At 39.3% G+C, this 27,009-nt stretch overlaps 1 protein-coding gene across 1 annotated transcript; it reads left to right on the plus strand.

The window, feature by feature from the left end:
• The first annotated feature begins 22,192 nt into the window (after positions 1–22,192).
• Positions 22,193–25,713, plus strand: egr1 (early growth response 1). The gene is made up of 2 exons (XM_084429831.1): positions 22,193–22,751; positions 23,445–25,713. The coding sequence occupies exons 1-2, from the start codon at positions 22,541–22,543 to the stop codon at positions 24,758–24,760; spliced, it is 1,527 nt and encodes a 508-aa protein (XP_084285957.1). The 5' UTR covers positions 22,193–22,540; the 3' UTR covers positions 24,761–25,713.
• The last annotated feature ends 1,296 nt before the right edge of the window (positions 25,714–27,009 follow it).

The raw sequence follows: 27,009 nt of genomic DNA on the forward strand, positions 1-27,009 counted from the left end.
TAAGATATTTTTGATTAAATCTGAGAGTTGTCTAACTCCTCCATAGGCTTCTAAGGAACCGAAACTTGCTGGCCCAGAAAATGTATTAAAGACATCGTTAATATAGTCCAAGTGACTCCAGTGGCTCAATCTTAAGTTTATAAAGCGACGAGAATACTTTTTTTGTGCGCAAAAACAAACAAAAATAACAACTTTATTCCACTTTTCATTTCCTTCTCTCTGGGCCTCGGGTCTTTTTGCGTAGTGTTTAAGCGTAGCGCGTCTGTGATGCACGTCACCACGTAGGCTCACTATTGGCCGACGCTGGTCATGTGTGATACGTGGTCTTACGGGGTTGGAACAACATGAGGGTGAGTAATTACTGACAGAATTTTCATTTTTGGGTGAACTAACCCTTTAAGTAAAAAAGTAATGAATAATTCATATATTTAGCAACATGCTCCTTTCTGTAGTTCTTTTTTTATTTTGCCGACTACCGAGTTTATGGACATTGAATGGCTTTTCTGAGGGAACGTTACATGACGTTGTTTACAAGCTGTTTTATTGACGTCTTTTTGACGGATACCGTAAATCCTCAAATATAGGCCCGGGCCTTTATTTTACTCAAGCGCATCGTGGCCCAGGCCTTTATTGGAAGGAGGCCAGAATTAGAGACAGGCCTTTATTTCTATTTGAGCAAAACGGACTACCAGTAGAATGAATAAAAACGAGATTTTGTGTCTATTTGAACCTATAAAATACTAGGTTCATTTATTGAAAACGTACAGTTACCATATAACATTATGGTATGCATACAGAACATTAACAACAAATACCGGTAATCCAGGCTAAATTCCAGTGTAGAAATATGGTAACAAAAACGTAGCAAACATACCGGTAGTGCATTGTAAACACTTACACAGTGATAATTAGGCTATTGATTCATAACAAAAGGCAACTTACTGGTTTAGACACCTTACCGCTCCAAAGTTTAACCATCCTCAGATTGTCCAATTATAGTCCTAATCCTCTGTTGTTGTGTGTCCTGTCTCGTTTGGTTTGAACGTGGTAAACAACGTTAGCCTACCGGTGACTGAAGTCTCACGTGCGAGTCAAGAGCGAAGTGATTGACATGACCAGGCTACCGTAGCTATGGCTTGGATTCGTTAGCAAACATTGCCCCCCTGTGGTATTTGCATGTTACTATCACAAGCATAATGTTTGTGGCCTGCCCAGAAAAACGTTGGTTCTAATAATAGCCCCGGCCACTATTAGTGACCAGCCTTTATTTACCTCCGCTGACAGCGAGACCGGCCAATGTTAGAGACCCGGCCGCTAATGGAATACAGGCCAATATTAGAGGATTTACGGTAAGTGTAATTGAAACACTGAGCAATTTTAGGAGACATGATACATTTAATACTGTATCTTTCAGTATACCTTCTGATGTTCATTCATGTTTATTTCATGCTGTAACTAGTAGTAAAAAGGGAAAAGATCATTTTACATGCCGCTTGAACTGAGGAGCCACAGCAATCTGATATGCCGCGCTAAAATTACATTATTGTTTGTATTTTGTGATAAAATTGACACTTACAATGTGAAGTTCCCTTTTTAAAAGCTCCTCTCTATGCTACGCTGCTCAACTCTATGGGAAAAACCTTCGTGTGTGAACGGTTGTGAAGCATGTGTGCAAACATGCCGGTGAACTTGACCTTAGATAACCTATGACAGTGACATCATTGGAACGCGCGCTGGTCAGAAGCTATAAATAGATGTGCAACAGGTGCGGCCTCAGGTTTTGTGTTTGTATTTGGTCACCAAGCTGCATTGATTTGATCAAAAATACAGTAAAATTCTTCGATAAATAGAAAGTTCAAAATAATAGCAGTGATTTTTATAACTTTCATCTGTATATTTCTTTTTAATTAATTAGCCCATATAGCTTAATGTTAATATTCTGACCTAGATAAAATACCAAAATATGTGTGTAAAATCTAAAATGAACTGATAACCAACTGTATAATAGCTAATACATGTTAATGACAAGAGGACCATAAGTGTCCATAAATCATGGCCAACACTTCTGGGAATGCCATTTTACTGTTTGTTGCTGGTTTGATGGTTTGTTTTACCTTAAATTATATGGTGGTTTTATACTTAATTTAGTATAATTTAAAACATAATTTACTGTAAATGTGTGTGAATTTTCTTGCTGAATATTATACAGATAAATTAAATTATATGTAATGATTTGTAAATTCCATAATATTTTGTTTTACTTCCAAAAACATTTTTTTTTACAGTATTTAACAGTAAAATTATCATTCAAATAATTTTTTTTTTTCACCATACATGGTAAAGTAACTTACAGTGACCATTTAACAGGTATTTACTTAGATATTCTTTTACATATTTTCATTTTTTTACAGTGTTTTTTTTTTTTTTTTTTTTTTTTTACTTTTCTAATTGATCAGACTTAAAATGTCTTCCAGTGGACAATAATAAAGGCGAAAAAAATGTTTTAGGTATGACTTGAGAATAAAGATTTAAAATAAATGTATTGCGCAAGAAAACACTCAGAGTTTCTTTAGAGAAGTCTTTTTTCAAGACTTGAGCTTGATGTCTCTTCTCTTAGTTTTCCAGGCAGCATTGAGTACTAGTGACCTGCGCTAGCAGCCATGGTCGTGTGTGTGTGTGTGTGTGTGTGTGTGTGTGTGTGTGTACGCGAGGCTGTCGCTGGAACTAGACGATAAACACGGCCCTGACGCGGTCCATCCAGCTGCTCTCGTTCCCCTGGGCATCACTGTCTCCTGCTTCGCTATCAGTAGCGTGGTCAGGTGTCATCAGAAATACAGCAGCCATATTGACCAGCTCTTGCCCAGAGCAGCGGGAACACTTCACCTGAGCCGAGGTGACCTTAGGACCTCCAGCCATACGGAGGCCTGATGCGAGGATGAACGACTTGTCCTTACTAGGGTGGACAGAGTCCGCAGGGCACACGCTTAGAAGAAAAGAAGCAGATGAACACCAAAACAACAGCAGCCGCAATGAAAAAGCAGGTAACCTTTAATGACCCTGGAGTGAGGAAATGAATAAGAGGTTTGGGACTCTTTCAATGCCTCTTTTTCTTGATATGGAAGCAGCTTTGGTTTGGTCCCCATAGCAACCGTATTCAGACCGTTATAAAGACGACTGAAGACTTCTTGTTATCTCATGTAATGAAATACACACTTTTTAATGTTTCTTATGTCTTCAAATAGCTTTTGTAGGCACTGTCATGAGACAATGAGAACAGTGACCATGCTGATCAACATGCTAGTCTTCTATGAGCTTCTGTGGATTTAGAGGAGGCCTGCTTCATCACGAGGATATCCTGAAGAAAGAGGTCAGCGGTTAATGAGATGTGGAACATTTCTGTTGCAGAAACACGAGCTGTTGGAAAGTGTCTTTCCTTTGCCTGGGCTATGAGGATGTGCTCCTCTGTTGCTTCCTGATTGATTAGACCATATCCTTATAGACCATGTCGATACACACACACACAGACACACGCAAGGTTGTGTTTTCATGATTTATAGGGACTTTCCATAGACATAATGATTTTTATATTGCACAAACTGTATATTCTTTCCCCTAAACCTAAACACACCCATCACAGAAAACCTTCTGCATTTTTACATTTTCAAAAAACATCACTTGGTATGATTTATAAGCTAAAAAATAGACAATAAATAAATGTCCCCATAAGGACAAGGATTTTGGATATTGCCATCTTTGTGGGGACATTTTGTCCCCATAATGTAGGGTTTACCTGAAACAAGCACACACACACACACCTTTAAGTTTTGCGCTGGCTTTTCTTTCTCTGCATAGAGACACCAAGTCAGCTGATTTGCTCCCTAATATCTGAAGAGACAAAGAAAGTCTCAAGGATTTCATCATGGTTTACTGTGATAAATCAGCAAGACTAAATATTCAGTTTCTATAACCACTAAAAAGCATAGTTTTAAAAGTTAATTTACCATCCATAAATATTTTCCAGACCAAAACTGTGTATTGATCGATTGAAAAGATCGACAGTTTTAGACTCGCATTTACTGAACAAAGCACGTTATTGTATCATGCGCTAGTTTTTAGTGAAATGACAGGTGTTACATAAATGTCTAGGTCCATTGTGATTTTGTTCTTCATTTTTGCACTTTATTTTTTTTGCACTTTGAGTTCTGAAGGTTTCTCTTTTTTATAAGAATAAATCTAACCAGCTTTAGTGAAAAATGTCCTTTCTGGTCACACTTTATATTAAGTGTCCTGAACTATACAATGCACTTATTATGTTGAAGTTGTATTGTAAAACACATGTACTTCAATAGAGGTGGGATACAGGTAAGGTTACGTAGATAGTCAAACTATCATTTTAATGTTTAACGTTAGTCGAGTATCGTGAGTAGGATAAGGATAGGATAAGGTTTAAGGGACGGGTCAACAGTGTAATTATTGATGTAATACAAATTACTGACGTAATTACTTGCAGGTATTTTGAAATACAAGTACAATGACAAAATATGTTTCTATGTGTAGAAATGTAATAAAACTGGTCTTGAGCTGTTTCGTAACTCTGAATCCATTGAAACATTATCTGCCTTGTCCTGTTTGATTCTGGCTTCTCATTTTATAAGGGAGTGTCCTTTATAAAGCGGATTAATAAAACAAGCTCTGAGTTCAGTTTGTCTGTCTTTTTTTCTACTTCCTGCTATCTAGTTTTCCACGCCTCTGACTTGCCCTTTCTGTCTTCTCAGCTGCAGCGTCACCGCGCATGTGGTTTTCCTCTCCTCGCGACACACAGGAAATGTTGCAGCAAAAACAAATTCAGTCACCTTTTCCATGCTGTTCTGAAGCCACAGTGTCTAAATATAGGGGCTTCAAAACACAAAAATAAATAGTTCAAACAATGGTGTTGGGTGTTTTTAACCACTGGAAGTGTAAAACATGTCTTCGATTTGTTTGTTGAGGTTGGATTTGGCACGTTAGTTAGTTTCTCTGATCACTCCGAGAACTGAAGAGTTTGTAACTATCTGCTTACTGTAGGTGCACGTCAACACATGCAGTATTTTCAACTGATGTTTTATCAATCATGTTAAAATCATAGAATCATTCATAGAAATGGATTGAATCATGCTAAATTTGTTGCAAATCTACATTGTGTGTATAGGGGAAGTTGAGTCAAAAGTTCAAATACAGATGTGTGTTTTCGGATGTTGACTTAAATGTTATATGTTGAATCTGTTTCACTGTTTGAATTGTGCTTAAAAGCCTTTAAATATAAAGTTATGTACTTTGAAAAGTTTTATATTTCTCAAATCAGGGTCAATAAACTGCAACGTGTTAAATGAACTGAATCTTTTCTCCTGGGGAGTAACAGCGGAAACATTCAATATAAACTTTAAAGTATCTGACTATATAGAAAATGACTTGAGGTATAACTGGGGTAAACGGCTTGACAACTATCCCCAGTCTCCTCATACATGAAATTATGTACGTTGTGTGTTTAAAATCGATCTGAAAATGTAAATTAGAATTGTACGAGTTCTGTGTTGTCACAGACGAAACATTAGAGCTTTATTATCAAGTTAATTATAGGCATCCTAAATGAGACGAGACTTTCCATACTGGACATTTGTTACAAGAGGCAGCAGTTGAGCCACATGCACTCAGAAAGTTTGTTTTGGTATCTAAATGGGTATATCTCCACATATTTAACTTTAATTGGTAAAAAGGACAAGATCCCTCCTTCCCTTTGAACTGCTGTCTATACATGGATAAAGGCCACTGGGTCAGCGGAGCCTTTAAGAAAGCAGATTAGATCTCATTGTCTGTGAGTAAAGAAAGCAAAAGTCACGCTATAAATAGCCAGATGTACACTCCTCTATTTGTGTCTTCAAGCAGCAGTGAGCGGATAGAAGTAATGAACCTGACTGAGGTGACTCTGGTCTCACAATGTTCAGAGCCTCCTGCCTTTGTTATTTTACAAAGGAATAGTTCACACATAAATGATAATTCAGTCATCATTTATGCACCCTCATAAAGTCCAAACCCGTATGATTTTCTTTTTTATCTGTCGGAACAAAAAAAAACGGAGGTATTTCGTGGAGAAAATAGATATGTGTAGTAAACATGGGCTGTTAAGTTCTAAAAATGACTAAAAAAGTAGCTTAAATGAAGTCCATATGATTCCTTTTTTATATTCCAACACTTCTGATTCAATATGATGAATTTGAGTGAAGAGCCCGCCGAAACATAGACTGTTATTCACTGAAAATCTTACACTCTGCCACAGCTCTTAGATGTATATATTAAAATTTGACATGCCACTGTCACAGTCCAAAGAACAGACTCTCTGCTTTTAAATATATAGAATCGGTTGTATTCTAGCTTCATGCATTCGGTTTTTTTCAACACTTTAATGTGGGCATGTTTCATAAAAAAAGCAACAAATTTAAGCAAAAAGCGGAGAAAAACTTGTTTTTGTCGAAGACTACATCGGATCCTATACCTCATCCAGGGTTGACAGTTCAGGAACGCCAAGCAGTTTTGATTTATATGCTGTTTAATGATTGCGTTATTTTACATAATCGTCTTATTATGCTATTGCTTGTTTCTGCTTCTTCTTCACCTGTGTTTTGATCAGGAGATTCAGTACTCTTTCAGAAGATGTGTAATAGCGCCCCCTACCGTATAACAGTGAAAACGTGGAAAGCCGGAAAATTCCGTCAATGGCGGGGAAAGAGTTAAGCATTGACATATTCACATTTGGCAGATACTTTCATCCAAAGCAACTTCCTATAGCATTCAAGCTACATATTTGTTCTCATTTCACGCATTCCCTGGAAATCGAAAACCACAGCGTTTGAGCTACAGGAAGATTAGCTATAACAAACCTGTCATTTGACTAACTTTAAATATGCAGCGTCTGGCAAGATTTCGAACGAATAATGACAAAATTTCTGTGCACCTCTTTCTTTAAAGGATCTTCTAAAAGTGTCTTTTTATTTTATGGCATACTATGTTACTATTATAAAGACATTTGGAATAGCTCAAGCTCACTTAAAGGGATAAGGTACCTCAAATTCAGCTTAGATTGTTTACTCTGCTTTTACACTTGAGAGTCTCCTCATAAACACGTTGTGACAGAGTATCCATCATGTCACCGTATTACACATCAATGAAAAATAACCTTGGTTAAAGTAGTCTCTAAACAGCCATTGCAATATTGAGGCTATTGCCTCACTGCTATAACACACAAATTTTATTAAACACTGTTACCAAATTCAGCCAGCAAAACGGCATACAGGCGAAATTACTCCTAGAGCCATTTTAGATTTAATATGGGCTCAGATAGTTATGGTAGTTTCATATTTATAGAGGACTTTAATTTGTTATTGGTCTACGAGGCGGCTGTTTTATGCTGATGAACAGTGTACTGTATAAAATTCCCCATGTGCTTGCTTGACTGTATCCCGGGCTGAGCTCTGCCATGTGGAGCTGGATTTCCCCTGGATTCACTCCAGTCTCCCCCACCTCCCTCCGACTCTGACTCGCGCTCTCATTCTTTCCTGTGCATCCGATTCCTCACTATGTAAATGACCAGTTGGCCTCCCAAGTCCTCTGGCATTTCTCATTCCTTAACACACAGAGTTCACAGCTTTGTATTAACATCTGACCTTTCATGAAGTGGCTGGCTTTGCTTTCAGAAACACTCAGCTACATAAGCAACCGCCTAACTAGCACTGTGTTATGATAAAACCTTCCCAGAGGCTAATTGTATTGCTTACAGGCTGCTCTGCTCAGAAGTTCTCAGTTATGTTTCAGATCTAAGTCTCAGATGTTCCTCCTAATCCTGTGCAGAGGAAAACTAGTTGCAACTGTTGAGATACAGTAAGACTACATTAATATGTATCCCAGACAGCAACATAGTGTCGGCCCAGATCCGGGCCACATCTGGTACATGTGGAGTCAATGCGCACCAGATGTGGGCCGAATCTGGGCCAAAACATTGCTGCTGTCTGGGGTAGTAAGCATGGCCTGTTAAAGGGTTAGTTCACCCAAAAATGAAAATTCTGTCAGTAATTACTCACCCTCATGTTGTTCCAACCATGTAAGTCTTTCGTTCATCTTCGGAACACAAATTAAGATATTTTTGATGAAATCTGACAGAATTTTGACTCCTCCATAGGCTTCCAGTGTGACCGAAACTCACCGGCCCAGAATAGTTATTAAAACATCGTTAAAATAGTCCAAGTAACTACAGTGGCACTACATTAAGTTTATCATGCGACGAGAATACTTTTTGTGCGCAAAAACAAACAAAAATAACGACTTTATTCCACTTTTCATTTCCTTCTCTCTGGGCCTCGTAGTGTTTTTGCGCTGCGCGTCTGTGTTATACATCATCACGCATCACACACATGACCAGCGTCGACCAATAGTGAGCCTACGTGGTGACGTGTAACACAGACGCGCTGCGCAAAAACACTACGCGAACCAACTAGAGGTCCAGAGAGAAGGAAATGAATAGTGGAATAAAGTCGTTATTTTTGTTTGTTTTTGCGCACAAAAAGTATTCTCGTCGCTTGATATACTTAAGATTGAGCCACTGGAGTCACTTGGACTATATTAACGATCTCTTTAATAACTTTTCTGGGCCAGCAAGTTTCGGTCACATAGAAGCCTATGGAGGAGTGAAACATGGCTCAGATTTCATCAAAAATAGCTTAATTTGTGTTCCGAAGATGAACGAAGGTCTTACGCGGTTGGAACAACATGAGGGAGAGTAATTACTGACAGAATTTTAATTTTTGGGTGAACTAACCCTTTAAGTTCCAAAAAAAGACCAAAAAACACCTTAAAAGTAACATTACCATTCCTGCATTACTTTCCAGCACTTCTGAAGCAATATTATGTATTTGAGGGAAGAGCCCGCCAAAACATCGAAAAATCTTACACTCTGCCACAGCTCTCATTTGCATATTCAAACTTGACATGCCACAGTCACTAACAAGCACCAATGGTATTCACATTTGGCAGATGCTTATATCTAAAGCAACTTCCATAGGATTTCAACATTTTAATTTAGATTAAAGATTTAAATCTCTGTCTTTGGTGTCTTGGTGAGACATTTGTTAAGATCTGTTCAACGCTATCTCACGACCTCACTCGTACGAATTCGTACGATTTGTCTAAAGCCCTGTGACGGTTAGGTTTAGGGGCGGGGTCAGGGGTAGGTCATTCGTACGAATTCATACAAATTGGGAATCTCGTAAAATATGTACGATTTATCAAAAAATTTAGCATTTAATATTACAAATCTGAGAAGGACCAAACAAAAGTCTTAATTTACTGTTTAGGAGTTTTTTACTGTTTTTTTACTTTTTTACTTTTTTTATAGGATCATTTAAAGTTAATACCATGGTACATGAATATGTTAATAATAGTTTTACTACATTCTACCATGTACAGTTTTTATTGGTGCCAAATTCTAAAATGTTGTTTAATGTTTCTGACCAGAATATTCCTCAAGCAAATGTAACAGCAGCACATCCAAGTTTTTTTTTTTAATCAACAACACTCAGCAAGCATGCTTTCAGGGAATACTAAAACACAGGGTTTTAGATAAAACTTTGTAGTTTCCATCTCAACTGAGCTCCAATTCCCAGCCATCATAAATCTTCTATCTCAAATTATTGCGTAATCAGAGGGGGAAATATGATGCCAATAAAGAGCGTGAGCCGGCGGGATATTATTGGTGGGCGTTTATTCTGCAAGAATTATACAAGGATTTGCCATATAATTCAGAGGGGGCTATAGCTAGGTCTGGTGGGGACATTTATATTCACACCACAGAGATTGACTGATATTGCCCTATACGCTGTGCCGTTTTATTGCCAGTAAAGAGCTTTAGGGTGCGAAACAACTAGTCAAGAGCATGCTGATATGAATCGGGCTCAAAAGCAAATGTGATTTTGTAAATACTGAACTTTTTAACATTCATGTCCAGCCATTGTAATGTGCTAGAACAGCAGGATATATACAGTCACCTGCCAGGTTTGAGATTAGCATTTCTCTGTAATAATGAGACAGCCCTGCTGAGGACCGGAGAGCATGTAGGCACTTGTCCTGCACTTCACTGCAATCCAATCACAACCAGTCAGACGACTATTACACCTCTGTCACGTCAAATTTTCCATATATAAAGCTGTTAGTCAACTTGGCCTTTCGTCACAGAGCTAATGGTATAGCATTTGCGACATTATTTGGCCTAAAGACCTTTCATTTGTGCTTTCAAACACAAAGTATTCATTTGTGAGTTTCAAGCAGAAATCTTGTTCAGGAAACCGAGACAGAATAAACAGAGCGCTCCATTGCAACATGTCTGGTTTAGATTATGAATAAAAGCATGATTTTATTAGAGGTGTAACTTTTTTAAACATGTAAACTGAGTCAGACAAGCGCAGACCTATTTCTGTTTCCTGATGAAAAGCATTAACCAGCAGTGTTGGCGAGAGATCAAAACCCGTTTTCATCAGATAAGTGCCTTTATCGTTTTGGTTTGTCTGCTTGTAAGCAAGGTCACATGGCTGTTTTTTAGGATCTGACTTGTTGCGGTGTTGTGTGTAAGGCAGAGCTGTTTCCGCTTTCCACGCGTCAGCATTAGACTCTCCATTTCTGGGTTTGTGATATCACGGAGCACAGGAAGTGACATCACGTCCTTGTTTGTGAGGCCTGGTAATTGTGGGCTAGACGACAAATGACAGCTGTGCTGGAAAATGGATACGAGTGCGGTTAGAGATTAGCCTCATAACCGTGTTGCTTTATTGCAGTCTTTCTGCCTTTTTCTAACAACAGGCTTAAATGCGTACCGTTTTTCATATGGAGACAAATACTGTGCCACATATTTAGTGTTTAAAGGCTTTTAGTTTGATTAAATCTACAAGAGCTGCCTTTGGTAACGTATTGCAGTTAATACAATAAGCAACAACTCAGTTTAACGGTTTAAAAGTGAACCGTGTGTTCTCAAAGTTAGTTAATTGTAGAATAGTTATTGTAATCAAGGGAACTGAATTCAGGATATATGATCAGTTTATGTAAAACAGGTGTGGAACAAACAACAGCCTGTATACTGTACTTTCCACCCCGCTAAGACCACAGGTGCAAACCTCATGGGAGGGTTTTTGCATAGTAAAATGGTCACAGCACTGGAGGGTTAGCATTCACTCATGCAGTGTGCACAATGGAAACTGTCACCTACTAGTAGTCACGTTTGCCACTTGACGTGTTGACCATTGGAAATATATATATATATACGTATTGATTATAATTTTAACTGCAGTGTTATTCGATGGTAAATTTAAAGCTATACACTCTTAGAAGAAAGGTTCTATGTATAACTTCATATTTTTAACCTTTTAGGGGTTCCTGTCGTGATCATTTAATGGATTTAGTTTTAATTAAACACAAATTAAGATATTTTGAATGAAATCTGAAAGATTTCTGTCCATCCATTGACAGTCTACGCAACTACCACTTTGACGCTTCAAAAAGTTCATAAAGAGATTGTAATAGTAATCCATATGAATTGAGCGGTTTAGTCCAAATTTTTCGAAGAGACATGATCGCTTTATATGATTATATGTGTATTTAATCACATATAAACATTGATCAGCAAAAATAAACAAGCTCAACCGAACCTGCTTGATGCACAAGAACAAACCTCTTGCTGAAGCTCAAACGTGATGCGTAACACGAGAATGAACCTCATTGGTTCTTGCTGAAGCTCAAACGTGCTGCGTAACACGAGAATGAACCTCACTGGTTCTTGCAGAAGCTCAAACGTGATGCGTAACTCGAGAATGAACCTCATTGGTTCTTGCTGAAGCTCAAACGTGATGCGTAACACGAGAATGAACCTCACTGGTTCTTGCAGAAGCTCAAACGTGATGCGTAACACGAGAATGAACCTCATTGGTTGTCATTCGTCAAGCGAACATGCTTGAGCTTCCGTTTACCACAACTGATGTGTGAGTTGATGAATGTTTATATGTGAATAAATTAAATCTGTTCATCATATAAAGCGATCGTGTCTCTTTAGAAAATTTGGACTAATCCGATCAAATCATATGAATTAGTTTTACGATCTCTTTATGAACTTTTGAAGCGTCAAAGTGGTAGTTGCGTAGCTGTCAATGGAGGGACAGAAATCTCTCAGATTTCATCAAAAAGATCTTCATTTGAGTATCAAAGACGAACGAATGTCTTACGGGTTTGGAACAACATGAGGGTGAGTAATTAATTAATGAACTATCCCTTTAAGTGTACTAAATTGCAACTTTATCATTATAAATGTGTAATTATTTAAATATATAACATACATGTTTCAATAAAAATGACTTTATATTTTAGTTGACCTTAAATCGGTGTCAAACTCAGTTTCTAGAGGGCCACAGACCTGCATAGTTTGATCAAACACACCTTATCCAGCTAATCAAGTCCTTTAGGCTTATTTGAAACTACAGGCATATGTGTTGGAACTAAACTCTGTAGGACTGTGGCCCTCCAGGAACTGAGTTTAAAAACCGCTACCTTAAATGCCTGTCAGTACATGTGGTACTTTAACCTTTCAAAGACAATATCAATAATTGTGAAATTACATATAAAAATGCATATAAAGATGTCGAAAAAGCACTTTAACGTAAAGTCATATTTTTGCACTTTAGTACATATAACACACAACCGTATCTGCCCATTTTATGGCAAAGTAGACTAGTATCCTCTACAATAAATCATGTTTTCATCTAAATAAAGAAAGCAAAGACAATAGGCTTGGGTACCTTGGAGACCAGTAGGACTTCTTTGCCATGGCAACTGTGCTGAGATACGGTGCAGTGATGTGGCTTCACCAACACATTCTGTGAAAGAATGCAGAAAGTGTGTTTGCTTCTGTCTTTCAGCATACTTTGCATCTCACAGCATTATATTTGAAAACCTACCTTTGAAAAAAAACATGTTTGATCGAGCAAATGTCTAGTAGTGCACCCAAATAAAGTTGTTAACATCGTTTGGCACTGTACGCTGTTCAACAAAAGCCGGTTTTTCCTTTTGAGTATATTTCTAAACACAGTATGTGTATTATACAATATTATTGTGTGCACTGTTGGGTTTCATTAGTAACCAATGGACATCATCAAATCAAGCTTTATCATGTCTTTAAAGCTACAGGCCTTGATTTCATCAAACGGAAAAAGACAGATCTTCAGTTTTTTCAATAGATGACATCTCTATTGCTTTTCTACAAGTTTAGGTACACAGGTATGTGTAAATGCACATCTATGGGTGTGTGTTTGTCTACCCTGCGTCTCTCCCTCACTCGTATTCCTCAAACGATGGAGTGCAAAGCAAACACACACACACACACACACACACACACACACACAGCAGCAGACATGGGATGAAGAGTGTGAGGTACTGTGTGTGGAGAAAGCTTGTGTTAATTTCCTGTGGCCAAAGAAAGAAGCGTCTGTATGCACTGCATTTAACAATGAGTTAAAGGGTAACTCAGGTCATGTGACTCAGATGAAGGAAGAAATGCCCTCAGTTGTTTTCTTTCTTCACAGCAGTTGTGCTATTCATTCGGCATTGCTGACATATTTTGCTCAAGGAAATAGTTGATTGATTTGTTGGAGGCTTAACAAAGTATGACTGATTTGATGGTGTGCCAGACGTGATACTGGTAAATCTGAGAAGAAACTATCACTATCACTACCATCACTATCTAATTGCAACGCTTTAATATACAAAAACAAGACCATAATCAAACAAGAAGATAATCCACAAAAGCAAAATCACTCAGGTAATGAACTAAAAGGAAACAGGTGTGAGTAACTAATGAAAAACCATGGCAACCAATGATTAGTGGGAAAATGGAACAAAGGAAACAGGAAAAATTTAATTCATGAGTCCATGAAAATGAAACAAGAACTGACCCAGACAATAAATAAGTAATATTTAAATGAGTAATATTAAATTAAAACAACATGTACTTCTAAGTTGTAATTTAAGTTGAAATGACTTAAACACATCCAAGTTGATTGTACTTAAAAATTTAAGGCAGCAACTATTTTACAGTGTATATTGTAGTTTACTGTAAATGCTTGTCGGTACATTCGTCAGTACACTGTATTTCAACGACAAAAGAAGTAATTATGTATAAAGATGTACTAAATTCCTACTTAAGTGGGTTCAGAAAAAGCACTTTAAGCATTTAATATAAATCTAAACTATAATACATTTTAATTTAATAGCAAATGGCATGAAATTCAAAGTTTAAGTATAAGGATATTCTTTTTATTTCTGCAATAAGAACTCTTTTTAAAAGTACTCTAAAGTGTATTTCCTTTTCACAAGGGTAATCCAGTGACCCGCACAGTCTCGAGATCAAGAATGGAAGATGAACGAAGGAATGAAGTTATCAAACGAAATAAGTCATGTAAAGTTCATTTAACCCCGCCGGCTGCTTCCACTGCCTTTTAAAACACATTGACGCTCATGTATAGGTCACTGAAGAGGTGTTCCATAAGAGATGCAATGTGTACGTTCCCATCTTTCATCAAAAGATTTATTTGAAGGAGCTGTTAAGTCTGTACCCTAGCAAGTCCGGGGTAGAAGCTTTTCCGTGTGCTATCAAAACACAAGTCACATTCTTCCCATTAACAGAGAACCTAGTTTTATGAGTTCAAAACAACAGCATATCCTAGTGTAGCTGTTTATGTCTCTTCTAGCCTTCAACTATTGGCTTTGTGTACATAGAAATTGTCTGAGGGTTCGGTTGGATGGTAAATTTCATATGGCAAATATCGTTTGTTAATGCAAAAATATGAACGTGCAGTTTAATATCAAAACCAGAGTGTGTCTCAGCTGTGGAATAGACCTTGATCAGTTTTTGAAGCGGTGGTATGGGCTGGCAGAGGAGAGATATTAGTGACATAACCCAAACAGCTGTCTCAAATCTGCATTATGATATATGCCTCCCAGCATCCCATAAAAACCAAACCATCTGCACAAGGATGAATTTCTGAACATCTCAGGCCAAGGCCTCCAATTCACCATTCGATCAATACTAACAGTATTAGTCAATTAGTGCTCTGCTCCAACACCTAGAGCTGCCTTCCCAGACAGTATTTTAAGGCGTTATAGACTTGCTCCTGAAGCGAAACAGTAGGAAGTGTATAATTATGCTGTCTTCTTGGATACCGCTCTGCACTATATGAGTCCTTCACACATAAAGCAATCCCATAATACATTGCGACAAGCTCTGTGAAAAAAACCCAGACAATTCATCAATTTTAAATATAGTCAGTGAATAATGTGAGGCGCAATCCCACAATGCACTGCAATAATCTCAGTGGGAAAAGAATCTAATGTAACCCGAGTCACATCTTTCATGCACTTTGTGTGTGAAACGAGATTCGTCGGGAGTCTCGTCCATAAAAAGAATAAGGTTGTGATAGATAGTCACGACTTGGGATGTAACGTATCCAATGAACCGGATCACCTGCAAAGCTTTTCTGTGTACCATTACTGTGAACATTTGCCTCAACATTATCTCTCTGAACTATAGTGAACCACTTCACTAACCACCTTTGAGATCCAGACTGGAGCTGTTCTGACAGGGCCTTCTGATTTATTCACTCTTTTGGCCAGATTCACAACTGCTGTTGTGCTGTTTGTCGGGATGGTTTCGGGTTCACGTCTACCTCTTGCTTGTCATCGTTCATGACATGCTGTGTTCCAATGGTTATGATTATTGTATGATTCTGGAACACCGCCCATTTCTGGCTTGCAGACGCCGCTGAGTTACCTGCAGGCAATCCTGAATCGACAAGATCTTGTGGTCCAGCGTTCCAGCCTAACCTCATCTGACACTCTGTCCACTGGGTAGACCGTAACAGGTTGATACACACAATGTATCTTGAGGAAAAGTAAACTTCTAAAGGATTTAAAAAATAAAAAAACTCTTCAAATGTATTCTCATTATTTGTATATTAATAATGATTTGTATTTGGCAAGGGAAGCATCGCTACAGTATTATTGCCCACACTTAGAGTTAGTGTTTTAACAGCCTAGGCTTATTGGAAATACCAATATTATTGGAGTGGAGCATAAGCTTGATTTGAGAACAGATTAATATTAAATATTTCTGTATTGCCATACTCTTTCAGCAATTGCTATCCTATGCTAATGCTATCAAAGCTTTGTATTACCACTTAACAAGTTAGCATTTACTGATTTAGCTAGTTAAATCTAGCCAAGTTTTGACTTACAAGTTTTGAAATTTTACCAGGGTGCTTTTTGACTTGAAGAAACTACTAATCAAGGCCTTATAGCAACCAACTGGAACACTGTAGCAATCTTATAGCAATGTGCTAACAACCACTCAGAACTCCTTAGCCATTCATCTACCACCCAACACACACAGACTAGCATCAGCTCTGAGTTTTGCATGGGAAAGTACCTCACATTTTCTTCAGAATATAGATTTGTATTATTAGAGAACGACATTCATCTCTAAATAGACTATAAAAGGGAAATGCGGTAGCTCATGTTGAACTGAGAACAGTGAAATATGAGCCTAGCAGAAATCTGGAAGTGTCTGTCTTCAAATGAATGTGGAATCACACCCATTTTAACCTCTCAAACAAAAAACCAGCCAGCCAGTTTTGCCACTACACTGCACTCCCAGTTTACACTCTGTATTACCCAAGCACAGATGGAAAGAATATTGCATAAGAAACACAATGATCCATTAAAACTGTACCAAACCATGCAAGTCATTCGGTTTCACTTCTCTGTTGTTTCACACCAGTTACAAACATTAGCTAGACATTTATTCCACAGTAAATGGTTAAAGCTTATACTTCGTACATGTGGCATAACCATTCATGGCGAAAAACTGCTCAAAAGTGACTTGATTCCATCTTATTTTAGACTTTTAGAACCTTCTAGGTTGTTCTAATCTTTTCAAATATCTGGTTAGATTAGCAAACTAAATGTGATGCAGTTATTTTCAGGGAGTTCCCTTAAATGTAACAGATAGGCCTCAGGTAGTGGTCTTCTGACACATATCTGAACCTCCTTTTGTTGTACATCAAACATAGCACAAAAGCAGGCAATGACTCAGTTGGGGGCAGGTCTGAGGCTGGCTTTCTGTCGCTGCCTCGTGGGCTCTGGTAATTGTTTTCCTGTCGCCTGTAACCTTCAGCTGGCTAAAAATCCCAAGAGTGCAGTGGCTTCATGGCATTTGTCATATTAATGACACAAATGTGTGCATCAGATGTCAGGACACACTGTAAGTCACGCTTTAGGGCCTACTTCACAATCATGACAAACATGCAGTGGTTAGTGGCTGATGTAGATTAGTGTGTAACAATTATCCTCAGGTTAGGTGGGGCAGAATAATTTAACGGAGCATATCTAGAACACATACAAATGTATATGTCTCATAATATAGCATGTCTTTTTAGTTTCTATAAACACACCGCTTGGAGCCAAGCTTTTTAATGTTTTTGAAAGAAGCCATGCTCACCAAGGCTGCATTTATTTGATCGAAAAATACAGTAAAAACAGTAATATTGTGAAATACTGTTACAATTTAAAAGAACTGTTTTCTATTTTAATATATTTAAAAATGTAAATGTATTCCTGCGATCAAAGCTGAATTTTTCAGCTTCATTACTGCAGTCTTCAGTGTCACATGATCCTTCAGATATCATTCTAATATGATGATTTTCTGCTCAGTAAACATTTCTTATTATTAATGTTGAAAACAGATACAAATTAAAAAAAATCTTACTAACACCCATCTTTTGAACAGTAGTGTACACCAAACATTCAAACTAAAACTTGAGGTTTAAGTTAATATGAAATGACATCCACATTACATTTGTATAATGTGGCGTAATTCCAAATTAAACATGATATTCAGTGAGAAAAAAAATTTTGATTTGATTTTATCCATTGAGAATTGATGGATTAAAGGAATAGTTCACCCAAAAATGAAAATTATCCCATAATTTACTCACCCTCAAGCCATCCTACGTGTATATGACTTTCTTCTTTCAGCCAAACATAATCAGAGTTATATTAAAAAAATATCCTGGCTCTTCCAAGCTTTATAATGGGAGTGAATAGTAACTGAGATTTTGAATCATCCATCCATCATAAAAAGTAATCCATACAACTCCAGGGGGTTAATAAATGCCCTGTTTAATAAATGTTTTTTGTAAGAAAAATATCCATATTTATAACTTTATAAATCACTGGCTTCTGGCAACTGGCTTCCGGAGTTCTGGCGGAGGGGGTTACCTCTGACCCAATGCATGACGTATAACGTAGCTTGTCTTCCCTCATATCGAAATACTCCAAAAATGTGTCATTGGGCCCCAAGTTATGGCACCTTGACAAAAGATTACGTAGACAAATCTTTTTTGTTTGATGGGGATAATAAAGAATTATGCACCATAGGCCAAAAACATATATTTAGAAAGTATGAGTATAGGTAGGATAAATTTTGACTTCCCATTGGCTTTCTACACTTTTTAGATGAATTCAAAAAAGTTTATAAATAATAAAAAAAAATATCAGTTTGCTATCCATATTTAAAGCCATGTTTTGCTAACTACTCTTTGACTAAAGCCTTTAGGGAGTCACAGCAAGAAAGATTTACTCTGCTGTATTGAAAGGCCTAACCAGGCAAAACCCAGATTGAGTAAACCCTGTAAAAGGTTATTGAGCCAAACATATCAATACATTATCTCCTTCTTGCAAACGCATTTATTGCAAGTGCTATATATAGCAAGTCGCCACATTAATGGAAGATAAAAAACTTAGGATTTACAGTCTGATTAAGAGCGACAAAGATACATTTGCTTTCTCTGTATGTCTAATAATGCCACTCATCATGCCTCATGATGCCTCTCACCTTGATCAATATCCATTCAAGCAAGACCATAACTATTCACAAGAGTCTTTACTTAGTTATGTTTGCCTAATCTAAATCAAGAGAGACCATTACTTAATTTCTAAAGTCTTCTCTTACCACCATCATCAGCATCATCCTCATCTCGAGCACCTGTACCACCATAACATCCATGAACTCCACTCACTTTTCTCCTGAAGCTAGAATAACACACGCTGCTCTTTTGCTCCGTCCTCCCTAAATCATGTAATAGACTGTCAAATACTCATTTATCAACCAGTCATCCTGTCTGCTCCTCTGCCACCCCTGACGGGCTCACCTGTATGCTGATGATGAAGATGGCACAGGTTTGGGGTGGGGTGGGGTGGGGTGTGGGGGGGAGCGGGTTGTCAAAGGTGGGTGAAGGAGAGAAAGAAAGAGAGAGAGAGAGAGAGAGATAGAGCATCTCCATCAGGCTGCCAGCCAGAGCCAGTGATTAATTCCAGCAGATGCCTGGTATTTGCCTCTGAACGTGGGGGTGTGAATCTCTCTCTCTCTCTCTCTTTCTCTCTCTCTCTCTCTCTCTCTCTCTCTCTCTCTCTCTCTCTCTCTCTCTCTCTCTCTCTGTACCCAGGCTGGCTGGCAGATTTTAATGAAATATTAACCAGCAGGAGATAGACCGAGCAAGCGAGGACAGACACAGGCGTGGGCCTCGGCGTAGGTGCGAGGAGAGCCGGTCTTTCATAACAAGGAAAAGGAGAAACCCCCTCTATTCGAGTATATATATACACACACAAGGCAATAACACATCAGGTTATACAAGCTACCCAGGCTGTCCTGGATGTCCCACATCTTCCACCCCCATTCCCTGGGAAGGGAACACCTTCCCACTACTCCTGTTAAACTTATAAGTGAGTCACCAACTGCCACCCCCTTTTCTTATCTGAGGTATAAAGATGTTGATCATTAGAAGGATGATATTCGCCTGCATCTCTCTTCGAGACACCGGTGCAATTACTAGCCTACATCAAAAATGAGTTGTATTTTCTTTATCTTTCATTATATTCAAGTTGTAATAATGTGTTGTTGTTTTTTATTTCATTTTTTGTGGCTTTTTAGAAGATTTCTAATTTGACATAGGTCTGTCTTCATAATCTTTCATCGCAATGTAAAAACCTGCTTCACCTGTGAAACTACTTTTCTTTTTGGCTGACGTCACAAAACCTTCTTAATAAACTGCTTTTGTGTGGAAACAGCTCCTAAATAAATATCATACACTGACTGCCTGTTCACTAATCTTATGTTCTTCATGTCATTTTCAGTTGAGCCAACTTTAAAAAGCTGTGTTATTTGCGAAGTCACAAACAGGTAAAACTCTGATTCACTGGCATTATATGATTTATGAACGTAGCCTATCCCACTTAATAGGCCTATGCTGTACTCTCTCAAGGTTTATTTCTGTGCAATTTGTGTAATTTTAGACAACAGCAGCCAACTACAACCCATGCACCAAGTTAACTGTTCGTCCGTCCCTCACAACCTCGTTTACGTTCGCGTTAAATTAAAATGGCGTCTGCTCTGACTAAGTCTATTGAGTCAGCAAAGTTACATCGATCTCCCTGCCAAAGCCACGCCGCACTCCCTGCTCTTCTCCTCAATGTACAGAGCATCGGTACACCACCGGCGTCCGGAGAGCAAACTGCAGCGCTTATTTGCATGGGTGTCGGGAGTTGAGTGACAGAGAGGATCCCTGTGTATCGAGTCCGGGACATCCCCCAATTAAACAGATCTCCTCTCTCCTCTGTCAGCACCCTCCATCCATCAGTGCCAACGCGCTGGCCGTGCACCGAATAGCCAAGTGTGATTTCCTCATCAAAACAAGCAATCGAGTTTAATTCTAAATAAATAAAACTAGAGATTTGTAGATAATACATATACTTAACCGGGTATCGCCATAATATGCTCCTATATTTTGATATTTAATAGGCTACGTCATGCTAAAAAATAAATAAATAAATAAAAAGTTGAGTTTGGGCACTTTTCAGCTGGTTAGTAGATCAGCAGTGTAACACCAGCAGTCTTTCAGTTTAAACTGAATAGATAGATAGATAGATAGATAGATAGATAGATAGATAGATAGATAGATAGATAGATAGATAGATAGATAGATAGATAGATAGATAGATAGATAGATAGATAGATAGATAGATGTGTATTGAAACCTTATATTTATCATATTACAACGTTTTGCAACAGTGTCTAAATTTCCAAATTATGGAGTTGCACAAATCAAAACACAAAGTAGAGCTTTCGTTTTAGCGTCTATGGAAAACTGCGTTTTGCACGTAGGAATAGACTAGGCTATATTCAGCTCGCAATGAGATCAGTTCGTCGGAATAAATAAGCCTTTCTTGCACGAGCGTTTGATTAGAACTAGCGCAGCAATCGAAAAGGCGAGTTTCATAACGCATTAAACTGCCTGTGCTAATGTTGAAATATCCTAATATTTCTGTGCGTTCGTGGCACTGAAAGCGCACTGTTGTTTAAGTATTGAGAAAAAAAGTTCTCCCTCATAAATCTTGGAACGGGCGAGGCAGCATAGTGCTGACATTAGTTATTGTGCGGAGCGCTGGACTTCAATTGCACCCAAGCCTCCCTCTCACTGCCGAGCGCCGATCAGCGCTACATCAGGAAGCTCCAAATAAGGGCATGGAAGTGGAAACCCACCGGAATCAAACCTTATGTAGTCACGACCTTATATGGCATGGCGGAGCGGGATCTTCCGGCCAGGGCTCTGCTACAGCGCAGACGGGAAACCCGAACATTTAGCGAGACTTTTGAGGAGAAAAATGTAGACATGTGCTTCTCTTTCTCTCAGAGAGACACTGCACTTACCACACAATGATTTGCTGTGGAGGAGGAACAGGCATCTCCCCTCCATTTAATGCACAGACTTAATGTTTAAGCTCCCCAATCTGCTTTTTTCCTGTAGCAAACGTCATGTGTCCTCCACTGCAGTGCCTAAATATGGGCTTCCTCCAGTCCAAATATGGACATCTACGTCACGGCAAGAGGATATATAAAGGAGTGGGGATTCTCTGAGCTGAGAAAGAGCCTAGAGAGCCCAAGCGATTCAGCACTAGTGCAGACAGCCGATAGTCAACACTTGCGATATATATATATAGGCTATATATATATATATATCCAAATACATTTTGACACATTAAATAAATGTGACAAGTCAATTCAAAACAACAACAGAAACAACACAGCGACCTAATTTGCTGAAAAAGTGAAATTTTCAAGAAGGGAATGATCAGAAGGGACATTCTGAATCTCAGCTATTTCATCTGAGACGTAGTGGATTTGTTCTGCCTCTTTGGACAAACAACACGGAGAAAAGGGAAGACAAACAAGAGGACAAACTGTGAGAGTGAGGAGATCAACCAGAAAGAAGGAGATTCAGACATCGCAGCATCTTCACATTTGTCATCCCAGAGGGGTCAGCTGCTGATCTCTCCAGCACACTTCTCTCTTCTCCGAGCACACTCCAGAGAGATGGCTGCAGCCAAGACAGAGATGCTCCTGCCCGCTCTGCAGATCTCCGACCCCTTGAGCTTCCCTCACTCCCCCATGGATAACTACCCCAAGCTGGAGGAGATGATCATGCTGAACTCTGCAGGCACCCCCTTCCTCAATGCCTCAGCACCTGAAGGCACAGGATTTGGCTCTGGGGAGCCCGGGGATCATTTTGATCACCTTACTGGAGGTAAGCAGAAAATCCCTCTTGATTAAATTGCATGCTTGTTTAATACAGAGAATTGTTTGCTTGAAGAAGCACTTGTTTGAATAGTTAATAAATCTTCATGCTTTATTTGGCTTTGTTTAAATGGAAAGTTATTTGTTTAAGAGTTATTGTAATAAAATAATATGCACTGATGTAAAGTTTAAAATAAATTTGTAACAAAAGCTGGCAGCAATTACAGAATAGTCACAGTAAAATCATTTGAATGAATGAGGCATTTAAAATTTGCAGAACAGCTTAATTTTAAACCCAGTTTATGAATCATTGAAAGTGCAGAGTGAATAAATATAAGCTGTGTGTGAGGGGAAGGGAGATCGGGATGACAGTAATGAGAAAGAGAGCACTGACTCTGAGAGAAGCGCACATGCAGATGGTTTAGCTTGCGCTGGCTCTTGTCTCCGAGGGAGATCGGCAAATGTGTGTGTGTGTGTGTGTGTGTTTTGTTGGGGGTGGGGGGGTAGTCCTGCACTCCATCAGCACCTGCTGCTCTGTCTGAGATTGTGGGAAAATGCAGTTTCGACAGCCAGCAGGACCCCCCCCATCTAAACCTCTGGGATCATTTATGAGCACTCAAATTAGCCCAAGACAGTTTAGAGTTAACTAGCAGTGCTATGGTTTTTAATCCACTCTCTCTCTGTTTTGTGATTGCTTTTGCAGACACGCTTTCAGAAATTGCCATCGAGAAATCTATGGCAGATCAGACCTACTCCACCCAGCGGCTGCCCCCCATCTCTTACACGGGCCGTTTCACCCTCGAACCCGCCACCAACTGCAGTAACAGTCTGTGGGCTGAGCCACTGTTCAGCCTGGTCAGTGGGCTGGTCGGCATCAACCCACCCACCTCCATTCCATCCTCGAACTCTCAGGCAACTCTCCCATCTTCATCTTCGTCTTCCATCCCTTCTTCCTCTTCGTCATCCACATCCAGTGCCAGCCTGAGCTGCTCCGTCCACCAGAGCGAGCCCAACCCCATCTACTCAGCGGCTCCCACCTACACCAACTCCAGCCCAGACATCTTCCCTGATGCTGGCACAAACTTCTCCACCTCAGTGGGCACCTCACTGCAGTACTCCTCATCGACATACCACAACAGCAAGGCCTGTAGCACCAGCTTCCCTGTGCCAATGATCCCAGACTACCTGTTTCCCCAACAGCAGAGTGAAATCAGTTTGGTGGCCCAAGACCAGAAGCCCTTCCAGACGCAAGCTGGACAACAGCCTTCCCTGACGCCGCTGTCCACCATCAAAGCCTTTGCGACCCAAACCGGGTCTCAGGACCTGAAAAGCGTCTACCAGTCTCAGCTCATCAAGCCTAGTCGCATGCGCAAGTACCCTAACCGGCCAAGCAAGACACCTCCCCACGAGCGCCCCTACGCTTGTCCAGTCGAGACCTGCGACCGGCGCTTCTCGCGCTCAGACGAGTTGACACGCCACATTCGCATCCACACCGGTCAGAAGCCCTTTCAGTGTCGGATCTGCATGCGCAACTTCAGCCGCAGCGACCACCTGACGACCCACATCCGCACACACACCGGCGAGAAGCCCTTCGCCTGCGAGATCTGCGGCCGCAAGTTCGCCCGCAGCGACGAGCGCAAGCGCCACACTAAGATCCACCTGCGGCAGAAGGACAAGAAGGCTGAGAAAGGCGGTGCTGCAGTGCAGAGCTCAATTGCCAACGTATCCATCTCAGCTGCCTCGCCAGTGTCCAGCTACCCCTCTCCCATCACTTCGTACCCCTCTCCGGTCTCCTCCTTCCCATCCCCAGTGAACTCCTGCTACTCCTCACCGGTCCACAACTCCTACCCCTCCCCTTCCATCGCAACCACTTACCCCTCGGCAACCAGCAGCTTCCAGACGCAGGTGGCCACCACCTTCCCTACCTCAGTGGTCAGCAACATCTACAGTTCTCCTGTCACCACCCCACTGCCCGACATGCAGGCCACGCTTTCCCCTCGGACAGGCGACATCTGCTGAGACTTTTTTTTGTCACCCACCCCAGACCTCCAAGGCTCTCTCTTGACTCAAAGGAACAGAAAGCATCAGTGAGTTCTAAGTCCCCTCTGCAAAAAGCACTTTTCTGCCCATGCTCCCAACATGGCTCAGTTACAAAGCAGTCAAGGACTCAGCAAAGACTTTTAAACACAAAAGGGATTTTTGTGTTCGTTCTCTCTCTTCGAATCCTATCCTTTCAAAACGAGGCATATAAGACTTTCAAACGACAAACAAAAGCAACAGGCTTCGGCAAGTTTTCCCTCAGACTGTGCGTGTACAGACGTACTTGCGACACAAAGCGGCTAAAGGACGTTGATGGTGTAATCGAAGCCTGTGGGCTTCAGGCTCAGAAGCTTGACTCGACAGGTGTACAGTTACAAAAGACATTTGAATAATATACATAAGCTACAGTATATTGTACATGTGCCATGTTTCCTTTTTGTTTTTACTTTTTAGTACCATTGTTGTGACAATTGATTTGAATATTTGCATTGTATTCTTCTTGAGCAGGGCCATATTTTATAAGATACATTCTGTATTAAGTAGTAAAAATGCTGTGATAAGTTCTTGACTTTGTTTGACTAGAAGCACTTAAGTATTCTGACGCATGTGGAAGAGTGATGTTAGTTTTCTCTTATTTTGTAAATATCATCCACTGGTACTATATTTCTCTTTCTCAAATGTGACAACAAAAACCTGGTAAATGGAGGGGAAAACATCAGAAAAGAATCAACCACAAATCTTCAATTTTTTTGGTGCCTTTTGTGAAGCCTTGCAGATGTTTTGACAGATATCAGCGTGTGGATGCATTGCATCTAGCCTTAAGGTGTAAGGGATTTTCTTTTTTTTTTCTATATTCAGAAAGTCATTTCAAGGAAAGAAGGGAAAGGATACGAGGGCACTGCATTTCTTTGGGATGTAAGCAAAAAAGAAAACTATAAACTATATTTTTGTAATGGAAATGTAAATATCTACATCTTGAGGAGTTGGAATGCTGTAGTTACCTACTGAGTAGGCATGGGATTTTTTTGTATGTTATTTACATGCGGTCCATTATTTTGTTGTTATTTTTATTTTGTATTTGTGTTTGTTCGAAAAAGTGACTGTTTATGGCTTCTAAACACATTGAATGCGCTTAACTGCCAATGGGATATTTGGTGTACAAGATATCCTTCAAGAACAGAACTATAAATAAAACATAAATATATAAATATATACGTTGAATCCCTGTCGTGCTTTTCATCGCTTAGCAACAGGTCTAGATGAATTTTGCTTTAGAGAGTGAACACACACACACGCACCTATACACACACACACACACACCATTGCATATTAAAAAACTATTTAGTGTAATGTCATTAAAAGCCTTTAGTTCATGGTCTCAAGTTACAAAATGTAAATTCCTAAAAAAAATTCTCATAGACTGACAGCATAAGTTCATAATAAAAGGATATGTGATATAGCACATACTGAATAATTTCAGTACCTCAGATTAATAATGACAAAGTTTCACCAACAAAAAGTGTATTTCAGATTTATATATATATATATATATATATATATATATATATATATATAACATTTGAACAAGTCACATCCTTCATAACAAAAAAGATCAAAACTGGAATATAACCTAGAGCGAAAAAAGAAAAAAGAAGATTGCCACGAATTAAAATTAATAAATAAAAACTTGACATCAAAAATATATGTACTGATGCGTTCTTTTGTTCAGAAGTTCGGCAAACTGAGAAGCCAATCATGGAGTTGATACGGCAGATCAGATTGTCTCTCTTTATTACTTATCAAAAGAGCTTCTGGGCGTCATGAGAATATGTTATCAAAAGATAGCATGTACGAATGTGACTGGATGCGCTTGGGGCTTAATTATACATAGATAGCAATCTTGTAAAATCAGTCGACACTAATAAGACGCCCTTGTAATGGGCTTCCGTGTCTATTGAGTTTGTCAGGGGGGAAAAAAGTCTCAGTATCGAAGTCGCTTTTAAGAGCAAAGCAGCTTTTGCTCGATTGTATGTTTTACCTTCCCACATCAGTGCCTTTGTAAAAGAAAAATAATAATCTGCTCATACTAATTTCTCTGCCACCAAAAAGATCAAATGAAAAAAAAAAAAAACTATTTTCTTTCCATCCTGGCATCCGAACACACTTTGTTTGCTCGTTACAGCTCGGTTAAACTGTCATGTCAAGCAAGATACAAGTTTTATGAGATG

Source organism: Rutilus rutilus (genome assembly GCF_951802725.1).
Source record: "Rutilus rutilus genome assembly, chromosome: 14".
Classification (NCBI taxonomy): Eukaryota; Metazoa; Chordata; class Actinopteri; order Cypriniformes; family Leuciscidae; genus Rutilus; species Rutilus rutilus.

Excerpts from the sequence above, each read along its gene's own strand:
- egr1 (XM_084429831.1), top strand. The coding sequence starts at position 22,541 with ATGGCTGCAGCCAAGACAGAGATGCTCCTGCCCGCTCTGCAGATCTCC. Across the intron at positions 22,752-23,444 it reads TTTTGATCACCTTACTGGAG|ACACGCTTTCAGAAATTGCC; the intron begins GTAAGCAGAAAA and ends TTGCTTTTGCAG.